General features: G+C 42.7%; 1 protein-coding gene across 2 annotated transcripts in view; it reads left to right on the top strand.

The window, feature by feature from the left end:
- Positions 1-4,857: 4,857 nt before the first annotated feature.
- The window catches only part of LOC147419887 (uncharacterized), an 86,888-nt gene continuing 75,191 nt past the window's right edge, over positions 4,858-16,554 (top strand). For both annotated transcript variants that reach the window (XM_086505361.1, XM_086505360.1), the window contains exons 1-5: positions 4,858-5,725; positions 6,237-6,316; positions 6,397-6,584; positions 6,744-7,704; positions 8,745-8,869. In XM_086505361.1, the coding sequence (XP_086361487.1) occupies positions 5,085-5,725; positions 6,237-6,316; positions 6,397-6,584; positions 6,744-7,704; positions 8,745-8,869 (1,995 nt within the window). In that variant the 5' untranslated portion in view covers positions 4,858-5,084. The remainder of the gene's footprint in view (positions 5,726-6,236; positions 6,317-6,396; positions 6,585-6,743; positions 7,705-8,744; positions 8,870-16,554) is intronic.

Raw genomic sequence — 16,554 nt, 5'->3', positions numbered from 1 at the left:
TCCCTCCTTGTCCAGGGTTACCTATACGTGTAGGGATGCTACTAAGGGAAAATACCATATGGAGTCATGAATTTAATGAGTGATTCACACATATTTTATGGTTTATTTTGGTGAATGGATTTCAAGTGCTTTATGTCCATACAATTATATGTGGATATATGGTTAGTTAACCCAAACCATACGGGAAATTATGGATAAAGTGGCTTTGTTTTCGTGTAATGGTTGTTCGCATAAGTCTCATATGGGGGAAGTGATGCGATAAGGTGATAGTCTGTGCTATGGGATTAAGCATGATGCATTGAGTTGAGGTCAAATACTTTCTTTTGCATGTCATACACATATCCAAAAATAGGTAAAAGTTGTTTTTTGCATATATGTAAAGTTATGACATATGCTTGACCAAAGTGGTGGGACTCTTTTACATCATGATTGGATTGATGTGGAGATATCATATGATGTATGGAATCTCATGGATGGATGTGGGTATCTCATGTGCATACGCATACTACTTTCCACCCTTCTAGGTCAAAACTAACTCTATGTGGAAGAAGAGTGATGTGTGGTCATAGTACATTACTTATGCATGGTCAAAGATTATCAAAATGGGATTTTGAGGTTATGTTTAGCCACTAGTTGGACTTGTTTTAACGCATAAAGATTCGTTCTAAAAGGGTTATGTGTGTTGGCTCGGTTTGACTACAACGTGTATAGTCAAAACTCCAAGTGTGGGAGTTGGTTCAATACGGAATATGATTTATGGTCAAGGTCTAAGATCCTTTATGGATTATGGTTGCGATTTTGCTTGTGGAAGCCGGTGTGGCTCGTGGAACGTGCTGTCGAAATTTTTGGAGCCATGTTATGTACTAAAGTGGTTTTGTAGGTTGGATGTGCATCACTCTGAGTAGGGTGGAGTGCTCACCCCTGTGATGGAATTGGATTATGGTTTATTTCTTAGATTGTATTATGAAGTGGTTTTGTAATAGATATGTAAGGATAAAGACCTTGCACAATCTAACTGCTTTGGAAAGGATTGTTTGTGTATATGCAAAGTGCTACTTTGATTGGATTGTGATGTTTCTCATGACAACGTTGCTACAAGATTAGGATCACCTATATTGCTTAGCCTTAGATGAAAGGGTCGATGACCTTGGGATTTGGTAAATCGAGGGTGTTGCCTAAATTGTTTGTGTATATGCAAAGTGCTACTTTGATTGGATTGTGATGTTTCTCATGACAACGTTGCTACAAGATTAGGATCACCTATATTGCTTAGCCTTAGATGAAAGGGTCGATGACCTTGGGATTTGGTAAATCGAGGGTGTTGCCTAGATCTTCTTCTTTTTTGCTAGGCTCATCTACTCAGTTAGTGCGTCGGGGATTGAATGACCTACATAACTAGCGCGTCGAGAATCTGCCTTGGCTTTGCTTAAACACTCGGTGTGGCACCGAAGAGGCATGGTGCCTAAACTGGTATGGTTGGTGCTGATTTCCTACCACCTACTGATATTTATGTCTTTAAGCTCTCTCTCTCTCTCTCTCTCTCTCTCTCTCTCTCTCTCTCTCTCATTGGAAACTAAATGGAAACTATTTATGCACCATTGGAAACTAAATGGGAAGCTTTCAAGAAAGCTATTTGTTCTTGTGCAGAAGAATGCTTTGCCATAAAGCATCTCCATGGTATCAACAAAGATAGATCACGCAAAAGGTGGTTTGATAAAGAATGTCAAGATGCTCGAAAGTCCTTGATAAAGCTTGATGCAACTATGGACAAAGACAACTATCAAAGTCATTTGCATACATACAAGGCATTGATTCAAAAGAAGAGAAGAAGATGGGAAGTAAAGCAACAAGAATTTCAAGTCCAAGAAAAGGCACATGCATGTGGAAGATTTTGGAGAAACTTGAGAGGCAAGCGGGTTGAGAATTTTGGTAGCTTGAGTCTAGTGGATATGTACACACATTGTAGGCAATTATATGAGCAAGAAAATACTGAAAAAATGCCATTTTATGGTTCACTCCCATGTATGCCATCTTTTTTTACTATTGAGGATGTATGCGGTGGGCTTGAAAAGTTGGCCACTAGCAAAGCGGGAGATCTTCAAGGTATCAAGCCGGAGATGATTAAATGGACGGGAGATTTTACCCATGAGTGGATGTGTGATATGTTCAACCTTGCACTTCAACATGGTATGCCTTATGATTGGAGTACTAATTGGGTTAAGCCTTTGCATAAAGGAGGGGATGTAAAGAATGTAAGCAACTACCGGACTATAATGATTGGGTCTCTTATGGCAAAGTTGTTTGGCTGCATAATGGAGATGAAATTGAGTGATTGGGCTGAAGAGAATGACAAGCGTGCAAAGGGACAAGCGGGTTTTCGTCGATGCCATAGCACCATTGATCATCTTGTCACTCTTCGTGTTCTCATGGAGGAAAGTCGGTTGAAAGGCAAGCGATTGTATTGTTGTTTTGTGGACTTTAAGAAAGCCTTTGATATGATTCCACGTAACAATTTGTGGAGAAGGATGGAAGAACTCCAAGTGCCAAGTGAGTTTGTGCTTGTGGTTTCTCGAATCTATGAGAAGGTGATTTGTCAATTGCGCATGGGAAGAGAAATTTCAAAAAAATTTGTGAGCACTATTGGGGTTAAACAAGGATGTCCATTGTCACCAACTCTCTTTGGTCTATGCATCGATCAATTGGAACAAATGGTACTTGACTTTATGCAAGAAGAAGGCATTGAAGAGGTCACTATTTGCAATGCGGTAATCATGCTTTTGTTGTATGCGGATGATGTAGTGCTTCTAGCACACACTTTAGAAGATGCACAAAAGCTTATGGTTGTCCTTGAGAACTTTTGCTTGCATAGTGGGCTGATTGTAAATGAATCCAAAACAAAGGTTATGCTTGTGAAAACCAACCATAAGGAGAAGCCATGCATTGTGTACAACAACGAGACACTTGAAGTTGTTGAGAGCTTTAAGTACCTTGGTCTTGAGGTTCCATCCAATCACAAGTGGCATGAATGTGCTATGCGTCGTTTGGAAGCGGGAAAGAGAGCATATTATGCATTTGAGAACATGTGTAATGCGGGAAACATCAAGTGTTGGGTTCTCAAGAAGTATCTTTTTGATGCATTGGTGACACCGGTTCTTCTTTATGGAGTTGAAGTGTGGGGCGGGAGCATCTCAAAGTCTACTTGGAAAGAGTTTGAGAATGTCCAAAAGCGTTTTCTTACAAACTTTCTCCAAGTTAAGACACAAACACCATATATGCTCCTACTTCTTGAGTCGGGATCTCTTCCAATTGAGGTTATGGGCATGGAAAGGGTTGTGGAGTACAAGATAAAGATGCGTCAAAACCCCTCACATCGACTTCCTACAATTGCATGGGAAGCAAGCAAAAAAGTTCAAAAGACGCATAAAAGCAAGATCTTGAGCACGGGATGGATGCAAGACATAAAGAAGTGGTTTGGGAGATGGGATGCATTACACTTGCTACATGATGCTTCAATTGACTCTCAAGTGAATGAAGCTTTTCTACAACGCCAATGTATTACGGCTTGGGAGAAATCCGGTGGGTCACGCTTCATACATTACACCACCTATATTGCCCCCAACTACAAAACCATGTTCTTCGCTAAGAGAGGAAACCGTACTCACACTTACATGCTTGAGCCTATTCCCTTGTCCGCGATACGCACTATCGCAGCAATTCGACTTAGCTCCCATGTCCTTCGATGCGAGATAGGGCGTTGGGGCAATGGAGAAGAGTCAAATCGATTGTGCACATTATGCTCACTGCAAGTTCGAGAGTCTGAGTACCACACACTACTAGAGTGCTCAGCTTTTGATCACATCCGAACTTGCTTCTCTCACATTTTCAGCCATAAGTTAGACCTACACACTTTCCTCTCCCAGCCAAAGTGTGGGCTCTCCATTGCGACTCTCATCACTACAATTTTGGAGCATCGAGAGTCACTCATCAGCCATACACATACTACATCACATGTAACTTTGGTCCCATAGGTCATATTTGACCTCCGAGGACGATAATAAAATCTATCTATCTATCTATCTATCTCTCATGCATGGTAGCACTCCACGTGCCATAATACTTTTTCTTAATTTTTGTGGATGATGAATACCTTGCAAGTGTCACCATAGATGAGGCTGCCATGGATTTGATTAGTGCAGGTGAGGGGGGAAGGGCTGATCGACATGGAACAAAGCTGTAGTGCGCTTGGATGTCCCCTCTCTCTTGTTGGCGGAGGTGTAGAGGGTAATTAATTACTTATTCTTTTCCCTTAAAGGTCTGTGGCCTCATGCAAGATGTTAACATTGGTGAGAAAATTCACTGGGAGATTGTTAGTCAAGGCTGTTGGTGAGACGTATCGTGCTTGGTGTAGCGAGAAGGGGAGGTGCAGGGGGCAAATTAGGGGCAGCAAGGCTGCGACTCGAGAGGTGAGGAAGGGGAGGTGCTGGGGGGATGAGGGTAGAGGGTAGCAAGGCGAAGGGTGGTGACTTGTGAGGGCAAGTTCAAAAGGGGCTGGAGGGAATCCTAGAATGGAGTCTATCTATACTATTATAATGGGGTAAGGGATTCCGGCCCCCTCCCCCGGACACGTGTCAACTTCTCCTTGAAGCGACAGTGTGGCTTGCAGCCTCCGGCGAACACAGGGAACTAAGCGCGAGAGAGAGAGAGAGAGAGAGAGAGAGAGCGAGAGAGAGAGAGAGAGAAGGGGGGCGGGGGGACAGTAGTTCATCTAATAGATTGAATTTTAGGAGAAGCCATAAATTTAGGAGACATACATTAGGAAAAGCAAAGCCTGAGAGAGAGAGAAAATTGGTTCCACTTTATAAAGCATCGACCCACAATGCACATGCCTCACGGCAGGATTACTGCAACGAACCTGGGTAACGGAGAGGGCCGTGTTGGGAGACTGATGAGACGAACCTGCGGCCGCCGAGAGAGGAAGAGAGACAGCGATGGGGTGTGAGCTCCACTTCGGCACATAGAGCTGCCCTATAGAGCTTGAAGCTGAAGAAGAAGAACGAAAGGGAACCCGTGACCAAGATAAAGGGATGAATGGACTCAAACCATCGATGCCTGAATCCGCCATGAAGGATAGTTACTCTCCACCCTTGTCTACAAGCCTTGAACTCATCCTTTACAAGAAGAGCTCGCCTCCGCATCATCACACACCCTCTGGTTCTCAAGAGTCTGCAAACCCAGAGCCTGTGAGCCCCAGCATCCAAGATATGGGCCGTCTTCGGAATGCAGAATCTGGTAATGAAAGCCCTGGTTTTGCAGAGGGCTCGTTTTCTTTGGATGCCCCGAGTCGATCACCCGGAGCAACTCGCAGTTTCAAACGACTAACAAAAGCTCACAAGGTTGAGCACAATAATGATGTGTCATCACAGAAAACTGAGCTTGAGCGAGAAATGGAGCTTTTTGAGGCAGCGGAGAGAGAGGAGGAGGCTCGCTTGCTCACCTCTCTTCGTCACAATCCAAGTAACGAGTGTAGCACATCCCCTAAGAGCTCTAACTCTGAGGAAAGCATACAGATGGATTGGAAATGTGGGTCGAGAGGAACCTTTGGGGAGCAGTCTAGACCGAAGCGAGGGGGGCGAAAACCTGGACCCAACCATCAGGCACTTGCAAAAGAGGAAGATGTTTGTTTTTCTTGTTTTGATGGAGGAAAATTAATTCTTTGTGACAAAAGGTTGGTGTTCTGGAATTGTGAAATGGATCGGCTGTTGTGGTCTGTCAAGGGTTATATTTCATCATCTGCAGTGGTTGATATGCACTTTTTCAATGAATTGAATTTGTTGAAGTTCTCATGGGAGCTTTGTATTCAGGTTGAATTGAGGATTACATATTGTTGAAAACAGATGAGACCTTTTCCTGATTAGCATTAATGGCCACCCCATACTAGACCTATGTCGTGTGCATAACATATCTGCATGCTTTTCGTGGAATGTCGGACTCTAGGATATCTGAATGTCTAGTTAATCTCATGTCAGGCAAAAATCAAGGGTCGTTGGATAGAGACCAAGTTTTGGCACAGTTATTTTCAAAATTGCTGTGAATGAATAAGCGCTTTTACTTCCCTTTATTATGTAAAATGTAAGCTGATAGCTCGTCAATTTCTGGTGCTGTCTGTTAGTATTGTCTCCCTTGCGGTTGTCTTTCCGAAAGTGAGGGCCCTATCATTATTGGATGATCTTTTACAGGCCTTGTCCAAAGGTTTATCATGTTGCGTGTACCGGACGGAAGTCTGACTTTTTTCGCAGGAAAGGGCAATGGTATTGTGGTATGTGGGATTTGTTGCTTCGCTGGCAAAGATTTTACTCTTTTGTTTGGAATTCTGACTGAAGTGTTTGGGTGTCTCAGGTTGGCATTTTTGCGCTACTTGTGCAAGGTCAGCAAAGGTGCACTGCTATATGTGCCCAAATGCTTTTTGTAGTGGCTGTACTACAGAGGCAGAGTTTCTTCATGTAAGAAAGGGTAGAGGCTTGTGTGACTTTTGCTATTCCATTGTTTACATGATCGAGCATAATTTGTCGATCAATTCAGAAGGCGTAAGTTTTCACTCTCTTTTAAGTTTTTGACTCCATTCTAGGTCCCCAGAGGTAGAACTGTTAGTGATAATAGTGGGTTTTACTTTTTGTGAGTCGTTGCGTTATTGTCTTGCTGAGTTCTAAGTTTTTTGCTTTTGCATGCTTGTTTTGGCACGGCAGGTTGAAGTAGATTTTGATGATGAAGAGACCTATGAGTGTCTTTTCAAACATTATTGGAAGGATCTCAAGCAAAAGATTTCACTTTCTTGGTCAGAAATTAGCAAAGCTTATAGAGCCAAAGATGAGTCTCACGGTAAAGTTGGACATGAAGAAAAGCAGACAGATGAAGATGATATAGCTAGTACCGAGTCTGATTATAGGCCTGTTACACGGCAATCACATCGCTTCAAGAGGAAGAGAGGTGTGAAAAATTCAGAAGCAGAGGATGCAAGTTGCAGTGAATATGAAGAAGAAGAAGAAGAAGAAGAGGACGAGGAGGAGAAAGAACTGGAAGAGGAGGAGGAAGAGCAGGAGAGTTTGAGGAAACCAAAAAGAGGCCGTTCAAAGGGACGAAGTTTTGCTTTCTGGGCTTCAAAGGAGCTTGTAGATTTTCTTGATTCTATTAAAGAAGATTCCACGAAGCCACTAACACTGATTTTACTGAATAAGCTACTGTTGCAATATGTCGAGGCCAACAAACTCAATTCTGGACATCGTGGTCAAATTATATGCGATGAGAGGTTACGAAAGCTTTTTGGGAAAAAAAATGTGGGTAAGTTTCAAATGATGAAGTTGCTTACTAAACACATGGCCTCAAAGCGGATAACAAGTTTCAAAGGTGGGTGCAACTTGTCTAATTGTCGAGACAATGTGGAAGTCAGTGAGGTTAACGATAAGGGGCAGAAGCAGCGCAAGTTAAGGAGAAAAACAGATGATGTCAGGCAGGTGCAACCAGATGCATCAAGCTATGCATCCATTGACATGAAGAACATGAGCTTGATTTATTTGAAGAGGTCCTTACTGGAAGATTTGAGAGGAGATCCAAACTTTGAAAGCAAGGTGACAGGTGCCTTCGTTAGAATTCGTGTTCCAAGCATGGTAAACAAGAACGACACATGCTACAGGCTTGTTCAAATTGTTGGTTAGTATGTATTATCTAACTTACCAATTTTGCTCTCATCTTTGTGTCTTTCAAATTACTACCACCACCACCGACAAATGTAGACACACTTTAACGAGCGCTAATGAGTGTGCGGGTGGTTAAGAGCCTACAGAAGGCCAAAATAATTATTCATATGAGTTAGATGTTTATATCGAGTTGCAACCTTTTAATCACAGAACGATCCATGAGCTAATAGTTATTGCACTTAAGAGTGCAGAACTGATATGGCTAGCTGCAATTGAGGTCTATAAGGTTGGCAGTAGGGAGGGGCGTATACTGATGACAAATACATACAGAGCAAACTTGATGAGATGTCAGCTGTATTATTATGATAGCTACAGTGTTTGTATTGTGTCGTCGCAAAGTGAGCTCAGTTAAGGTCTTAGGGTTGAAAGTGTATCATGGTGCACCAGGTGATGCAATAGCAAGGAAGATGGAATGAAGCCTGATGGGCCAAGGGATTGGATATTTCCTTTATAATAGCCATTTTAGAGAAAGCTATGTCATGTACATAGTGAGTTAGATGATAAGGAGGTGGAAGAAACGGTGCTGTTTCTGTAATGTACATCCTGTTGTCCTAATTGATATGCTCGATATGGCATACAAAGTCCTCTTTCTTAACTGTGCAACTAGGTTTTTTATTATCCTCTTTCTTTACGTGTCTTGATTTTGTGGTTTGCGCAAGGTTTTTAGCCCCTTTCTTAGTTCATAAGTTCAGACCTTCTGACTCTACGAAGGTACGTTTTTTCTTCTTTTTTAGCATAGGAGACACCTCTAAGAATGTTCTATGATTTTGTGGTTTTTGATTTCTTTAGAATGGGAATGCTGTAGATAACCGTATAACTTCACTCTTGGTTGAGCAAGATGACACTTCTTTGGGTTGAGTTGACCTCCATTTTCATCACAATGCTTGAATGCAATCTCAAGCTTTGAATAATGATCCTTTCTAGAACTATAAACACAAAAGTCATCTTCACAAGATTAGATAATTATTGACTTGGTGGCTTATGTACTACCAGGAATAAAGCAAGCTGCCAATTCTTGGAACAATGGAAAAGCACCTGGTGTTATACTGGAAATTTTAAATTTGCACAAGCGTGAGGAAATCACTGTGGATTTGGTTTCTAGCCAGGACTTTACTGAGGTGAGTTTTTCACATGCTGTTGCTGTTAGTTTCTTGTGAGGATGCAATTGGTTGCTCTTTTTCCTCTTGTGGCCTAGGTCTTCAATACATGATATAATGTTATGTAAGGTTATTTAGGATTGTATGTGGTATGTTTTTCAACTTTTTCGTTAGAATGTGAGAGGCCTATTCACAAGATGTTGAACATATTTTGTAGCATTAAGAAAAAAATACAAAGCAAGAACATCCAATCACATGGGTGTGAGATACATGGATTTCATGTGATTCAAGTGAAATAAAACCAACTGTATTTGTGGGATACATTTTTGGAATTAGGTAGAGCTTTGCAATAGGATACTTAACGTCCTATATTGTCTCGTGGATGACTACCATGAGTCTAGAACTTGCTTTTCCTTCCTAGGTGAATATGGGCTGTTTTAGTTCTACATAAACACCTTTATAGGCTTTTCTCCCATTAGTCTAGCAAAATAAAGTTTCGAGCTTTAAAAGTGCTATCTTAAGATGGTTAGAACTTAGTATCAAAAAGTGGTTGCGTACTTTCCAAGCTAGGAGAGCTTGCATGTTTCCCATCTTTTGTAAGTTCGGCGGGAGAGACCGAGTAGTGAATATTCCGGATGCGTCACTGGATGGCATCGGATAGGGAATACTCCATGGTTTGAGTAGGAAATCCGGACTGAGAAGAGTTATGCGTAAGATGCAAGCACATGAATGAAGATGGGTTCTGAGAAGCTTTGAAGAAATGTAGATGCTTTTTGAGAAGTAGGTTGCTTTTTGAGTGCTTTCCTATATAGAAGTCTATGTTTGCACTGCATCTAGGGACACCCGGAGCATGTTTGTGAAAGCATAATTTTCAGCTCATAGGTTTTTATTGAGTTTTGAACAAGTTCAGACTAGTTTAAAAAAATGACCGGCTGCGCACTTAATAGTGGGCAACCATTTGCTATTAAAATAACCCCAAATGTGGGCGCCCACTCTTTTGGCTATTTTTGGCACCAAATCGACCTCCCTCTTCCCTTTTCCTAGCGTGGGTAGTCAATTTCTTCTCTCTCCCCCCTATTTTTGTATGGCAGCCACCCTATTTTTGCTGGCTTCCTGAGCCTATAAAAGGACCTTTTGGCGCCCTCAATTGCAACAGTTGCCTGCTCCAAAACAAGGTGCCCCTACTATGAGAAGAGGATGAGGAGATTCTACCACGACGATCGCACCACAAGTTCATGCAATGAGTTTGTGATTGGAGGTTGCTTTCCGTTCCGGGAGCAATAGATGATGAATTGTTTATGAGTTCTACCGGTGCTTGCTATTGCGTTTGCATTTTACAAGTACATTAACCTCTGAGAATTGAGCAAGGAGGCTTTGGTCTATGCTCGCAATCACCGAGACGGTTTGTAGAGCCATTGTTGTGTGAGAACAAACCGGAGGAACATTGAGCGGAGAGCTTGTCTCTCGAGTTCTCGAACGGAAAGGAAACTTTCATTGAGTCTGAGATCTAGAACGGAGGGTTTTTCTCTGGTTCGTGTGCTTGTAAAAGGTTCCCCCTGGCGATAAAGATTCTCTTTAGGAAGGGTTGTCCCCCCAATACTGTGTCGATCTTCTCCCTTTTTCTGCTTGTCAGATTCTATTTATTTTGAGCCTATTAATTGTTTGTGTGCGCTCCTGTTTGTGATAGTGGTATAAGAGCAAGGTTGCCTCTCTTTCTCTGCAAAGGAGGACAATTTTGAGAAGATATATGAAGAGCCACGATGAGTCAAGGGATGTCACTTGCGCATTGCACTTGAGCCACGTGGACAAGCTACTGCTACAATTAAGCGTTAGTCTTAATTAGCTGAGGATCTAGCGTGGCATTCTGTGAGCCTCTAGAAGGACGTGCATGATCAGGCATGTCATAGTTGCATACCCTCCCTTGCATAGTAATGTAAACCTATAGGCATACGAACAATCACTTTCAAGTCATTTATTGATAAGTGACTTTGACATGACATTTATTAAAAAGTAGGTGGGGCAAATGTCTAAAAGACCTATAAGATCATCATAACCTAGTACCTGTAGAGGCATCCAACACCCACTGCTCCTCAAGACCCACTAGCGTTTCGATTGCCAACATCTTTATCATGCAATCAAGCACCAACATTTTCAGCCTACAACGCGAGATCAACCCTAGCGTTTTACAGATCCTCAGCGTCAGCATCGGATCGAGCCTAGTGTTTTTGTATGAAGTATTCACATCACCATTCAGTTGTTGTATTAGCATTTGTGCAAGTAATTATAGTAAGTACTTGCTTTGGCAACAGAGCAAGGGGGTCCTTGAGGGTGGCTGGGATGTGACATGCGGTGACGTGTTACAGGCTTGGACACCCCAAGTGAGGAATCATTAGCAACATATAATCAGAAACTTCAAAATCAATGAACTTTGAGAGAGAGAGAGAGAGAGAGAGAGAGAGAGAGAGAGAGAGAGAGAGAGAGAGAGAGAGAGAGAGAGACGGTACGGCGGAGTTCCACTCCCATATGCACTGGCCCCAAAGACTGGCGTCCCTTGCAGTATTTCTTCATTCTTGAGTTACCACAGTATAACTCTCGTGGGTCCTCTGCTCTTAGATTTTGCATCCAAATGCTTTGCAGAGTTTGAGCCCTTATAAAAACAATTCAAGGGTTGCCTAAAAGCAGAGCCCCAAAAGCACTAACTTCAAAAGTATATGCTCCCAAAAGCTAGCGTCAGAAATTGCCAAAATCTGCCAGCATAAGAAGCGAAATCCACATAGTCAGTGCAAAACATGGAGAATTTGTAGAGCCCGGTCACGTTAGCAGTCATACAACTTGCCACGTCAATATGCCAGCGTGACTACGGAAGTCAGCCTCAGAGTTCAAGCTTTCGGTTTTTAAGATTTTACACCCCTCGACTGGTGCTCCTCAGGTTGGGTGGGAACTAGGATTTAAAATTTCCTTATTCTCTTTAGTTTTAGGCCCCTCAGCCATCCTTCTAGTTTAGACTTCTTCTATTTCTCGGGTTTAGTTTCTCTTTGTTGAGCGCGCGGCGGTGTGTGCAAGTGATAGAGCACGCGAAGATGTGCAGGCCTTGAGGCTTGAAGCGGAGGCACTGTGCTGCAGAAGGGAAGCGCTAGCTGAACGAAGAGGGAGAGAGAGAGAGCTCACGTTTTTGGGGAAAACTCAATAAGTGAGTTCTGGGTTTTCCCCCTTTTATTATAAGTGACCTTTAAAAAATATGTCCAGGTTCAATATTGAACGGGGACAAAGTATAAAAATGTACAAAAAGGGGTTATTTAGGCCTTTAACCCAACAACCTCCCACTTAAAGGCATAAATGACGCCGTTAAGTTAACCAACTCCCACCAGCTGTATGCAATGCTCATGTTGAGCCATAGCAAGACTCTTGGTGAGAACATCTGTAGGGTTATCTTGTGAGTGAATCTTAGTCAAGGTGACTAGACCATCCTCCAATACCTGTCGTATGAAGTGGTATCGCACATCAATGTGCTTTGTCCGTGCATGAAACATGGCATTCTTGGCCAAATAGACAGCACTTTGGCTATCACATCCCAAGACAAGAGTACTAACAAGCATACCAAGCTCTTTGACAAGTCTGCCCAACCATATGGCCTCTTTAGAAGCCTCAGTGGCTGAAATATATTCAGCCTCAGTAGTACTCAATGCCACAATTTTCTGCAGTCGTGAACACCAAGAGACAGCACCACCAACAATAGCAAACACATAGCCACTAGTGGACTTCCTGGTATCCAAGTCACCTGCCATATCTGCATCACAATAGCCCTGCAACTTCAGGTCACTTTTGCCATAGCATATACACCTAGATTGTGTACCTGACAAGTATCTCAGAATGCATTTCACAGCTTCCCATTGTGCTTTGCCGGGATTGGACATGTATCTACTAACAACTCCCACCGCATGGGCAATGTCAGGACGAGTGGCAACCATAGCATACATAACCACAAGCTGATGCATAAGGGATTCCCTTCATATCATTCACTGCCACGTCATCCTTTGGGCAATCGGCTTTGCTAAGTTTTGTGTGTGGAGGTAAAGGTACTCCAAGTGACTTAGCTTTAGCCATGTTAAACCTGTCAAGTACTTTAGCAATGTACTTTTCTTGAGATAAGAAGAGCAATTTCAGCTTCTATCTCTTGATTCTCATGCCCAAGATGTGCTCAGCATTACCTAAATCCTTCATTGCAAAAGCTGAATTCAGCTGACGTTTAAGAGCATCAATGGTAGACTTATGCTTCCCAGCAATCAACATATCATCTACATATAGCACAAGGATTATAGGACTTCCATCATTATCCTTCTTTGTATACAAACAATGGTCTGAATGGCTGCATTTAAAGCCTTGAGACAACATAAAAGTATCAAACTTTTTGTACCACTGACGTGATGACTGCCTCAAACCATACAGTGCCCTTCTTAGTTTGCATACAAGTTCCTTTCTATCAGGAACTACAAAACCCTCAGGTTGCTTCATGTAGATATCTTCATCAATGTCACCGTGAAGAAAAGCTGTTTGTACATCCATTTGATTCAATTCTAAGTCAAGCACTGCAGCGAGAGCAAAAAGGACACGCAATGTCGTAAGCTTTACAACAGGAGAAAAGATCTCTTGAAAGTCAATCCCCTCTTTCTGTGCATACCCTTTGGCAACTAACCTTGCTTTATACTTGGGCTTTCCATCAACACATTTGACCTTGTAAACCCATTTGTTAGGAAGAGCCTTTCTTCCTTTAGGCAATGGCACAAGATCCCAAGTATTGTTTGCATGCAAAGATTTGATTTCCTCTTGCATCGCAAGCTCCCACTTACTGCTTAACTCACATGATTTTGCCTCTTTATATGTAAGAGGCTCACCCTCATCTGTCAACATAACAAGATGCAAAGAGGGGTCAAAGTGCTGTACCAACCTTCTGACACGAGTAGACCTGCGTACCCAATGATCTACATTCTCAGGCACAGGTTCTACATCAAGAAGCAACTCATTTTCAGCATGCTCATGTTGCTGAAAATCATTTTCAGCCATGATAGGTGGCTGTCCATCCTCATTTGGAGCATCTAAATCATGTCCTACCTCTTCTGGCTCAAGGTTAACTGGCTGATTATCAATTTCAGCTTGCGGTAATGCATCTTGAGGCTCTTTTTCAACATCAATAGGTGGCAAGAGAGACTGAAATTTGACCGATTTCTTGTCAATTTCATAAGATGTAGCATTTTTCAGCAATTTAGCCTCATTGAACACTACATCTCGGCTACGTACAACCCTCTTAAACTGAGGCAACCATATCTTGTAGCCCATTTCACCCTCTTCCCCATAACCTAGGAAGAGTCCTTGGATGGACTTGGCATCTAGCTTTGTCCTCAAATCATTACGAACATGGACAAAAGCCTCGCAGCCAAACACTCTCAAATGATCATAAGAAGCAGGTTTGCCAGACCAAACCTCCTCTGGAATGTCATTTTTTAGCGTACTGTTAGGAGAGCGATTGCATACATGAACTGCAGTTTTCAAAGCCTCTCCCCAAAACCCATGAGGGAGATTAGCCGTGGACAACATGCAACGCACTCTCTCACATAAAGTACGGTTATACCTCTCAGCCACACCATTAGAAGATGGATTATAAGGGGCTGTCAACTCCCTTTTAATCCCATATTCTTCGCAATAACACTGAAATTCAGTAGACGTATACTCCCCCCCATTGTCAGATCTCAGACATTTAAGCTTACTACCCTTTTGCGTGGTCACAAAAGCATGAAACCTCTTAAATGCATTAAATGTCCCACTCTTATTCTTTAACAAATATGCCCAGCCTTTCCTAATGCAATCATCAATGAATGTAACAAAGTATGATGCACCACCAAAAGACTTAACAGGCATTGAACATACATCGGAGTGAATTAAATCAAGAGCATTAGCTTTGCGCGAGACACCAGAATAATAAGAAGACTTCTTTTGTTTACCATACAAACAATCATTACAAAAATCCAACTTGGTGCCCTTTACATCAACCCTCTTCATAGAGAGAGCACATCAAGTCCCTTCTGGCTCATATGTCCAAGTCTTTTGTGCCACAACTCCAAATGAGAAGCAACTTCGGCCACTGCAAGAAACTTGCCAGGCAAAGCTTTGCTATGTAAATCGTACAATGTACCACTCTTACATCCCTTGACAATGAGCATTGATCCCTTAAGCAACTTCCATGAACCCCAGCAAAAATGGTTGTATAACCTTGTGCATCCATCTGGCCAACAGACAATAGACTCTTCTTGATGCCTGGTACATACCTTACATCTTTAAGCATAAACTCTTGGCCATTGTTTAATGCCAAGCGCACAGTGCCCATTCCTTCAATGTCACAAGCATGGTTATCTGTCACGAGGACGTCGCAGTTATTAACCATGTCACAAGGATGTGGCTACTGCTAACCTTGGTTGTTGGTTTCTTTCCAATGGGGTTTATTTTATTTGTTTTGAGATCCTCTTTTTGAAGTAGTAAACGGTCGGACATTGTATGGCCAATGTGAACGGTACATTCACCCGCAGACGGGAAGTGGTCGGCACTGGAATTCGTATGGTAAGAGGATGTCTAGGCTCAGAGCAAGATCATATAGGTCCCCCCCGTCGCACTTAGCAAGTTGGTGGATACTAGGAAGTGAACTCAATTAAGGCGTAAAGTCAAGGTGGGACTACCAACAAAAAGTATCCGACAGTTGGGCCACATTGCACTTTTGGATGCGGTCCCAATGAGGATAGATGGTCAGAAGACCAGTGGGAACCCAACGGAAGCATCTCCTAAAATTTAGGGAACTGCTATTTTGGGCCGTGAAATGTGTTCGCGTCATTACCTCCGGTATGACTAGCGGAACATTTTACAACTCTGCCGCGAAGTCAACTGGGCAACCGGTCATGATATTTTTAAGCGGCGAACTCAAAACGGGAAAATGCTTGTAAATGCGCCAAGTGTCGAATTTTCATGCAGTTTCCTCTTGCAAAAGAATTGGCGCTGAATTTAGAGAAGGGAGAGGCTTCATTTGCAGTTTGTCACAGGTTAAGAGCTATGGAGTGCTTCCTTTCCCTCTCATGTACAGTGTGGTGCTAGGAGTGATGCCCTACACACTACACACTGCTCTCTCTCCCCTACGTGCAGTTATGTGATGCCCCACAAGAGGGCTCCTCATTTGACTGATGTACAGTTGTGTGGGTTCATGCTTTTGTGCTGAGGCAAGAGCCTCCTTGAGCAGGAACAGGGGTAGCTAGCTGCTACTCCAAAGCAGGCACTGGTGAGGGTCATAACCTCACCATACAAGTGCAAAATCAGCGCTGTGTATACGCTGTAATTTGACTGTTTTTCAGCCATACGGACGCCAGGACACTTGGGAATCGTGCCCCATTGGGAGAGGACAGTAAGGGGACTGTTTGGGGCTGAAAACAGGGCAAAAACCAATAAATACAGTGTGCTGAATGTACTGTTTTTGGGCAGGAATCAGAGGGTATACGCCAGTGCAAGTGAGTTCTAGCAAGGGAATTGGTTTCGCGCAAGTTTTGGGGTTGTTATGTTGCCGAAATTTGGCCAAATCAAATAATATCTAGGTGGATACACGTGAAGGATTCCAAGGACCTTACCTTGTAATTTATCCTCCTAAAGAATAAAGAAATACCGAAAGGGGCGCC

This window comes from Adiantum capillus-veneris, chromosome 29 (assembly GCF_014529385.1).
Source record: "Adiantum capillus-veneris isolate H3 chromosome 29, ASM1452938v2, whole genome shotgun sequence".
In the NCBI taxonomy this organism is placed as follows: Eukaryota; Viridiplantae; Streptophyta; class Polypodiopsida; order Polypodiales; family Pteridaceae; genus Adiantum; species Adiantum capillus-veneris.
This window is presented reverse-complemented; position numbering and strand designations above follow the sequence as displayed.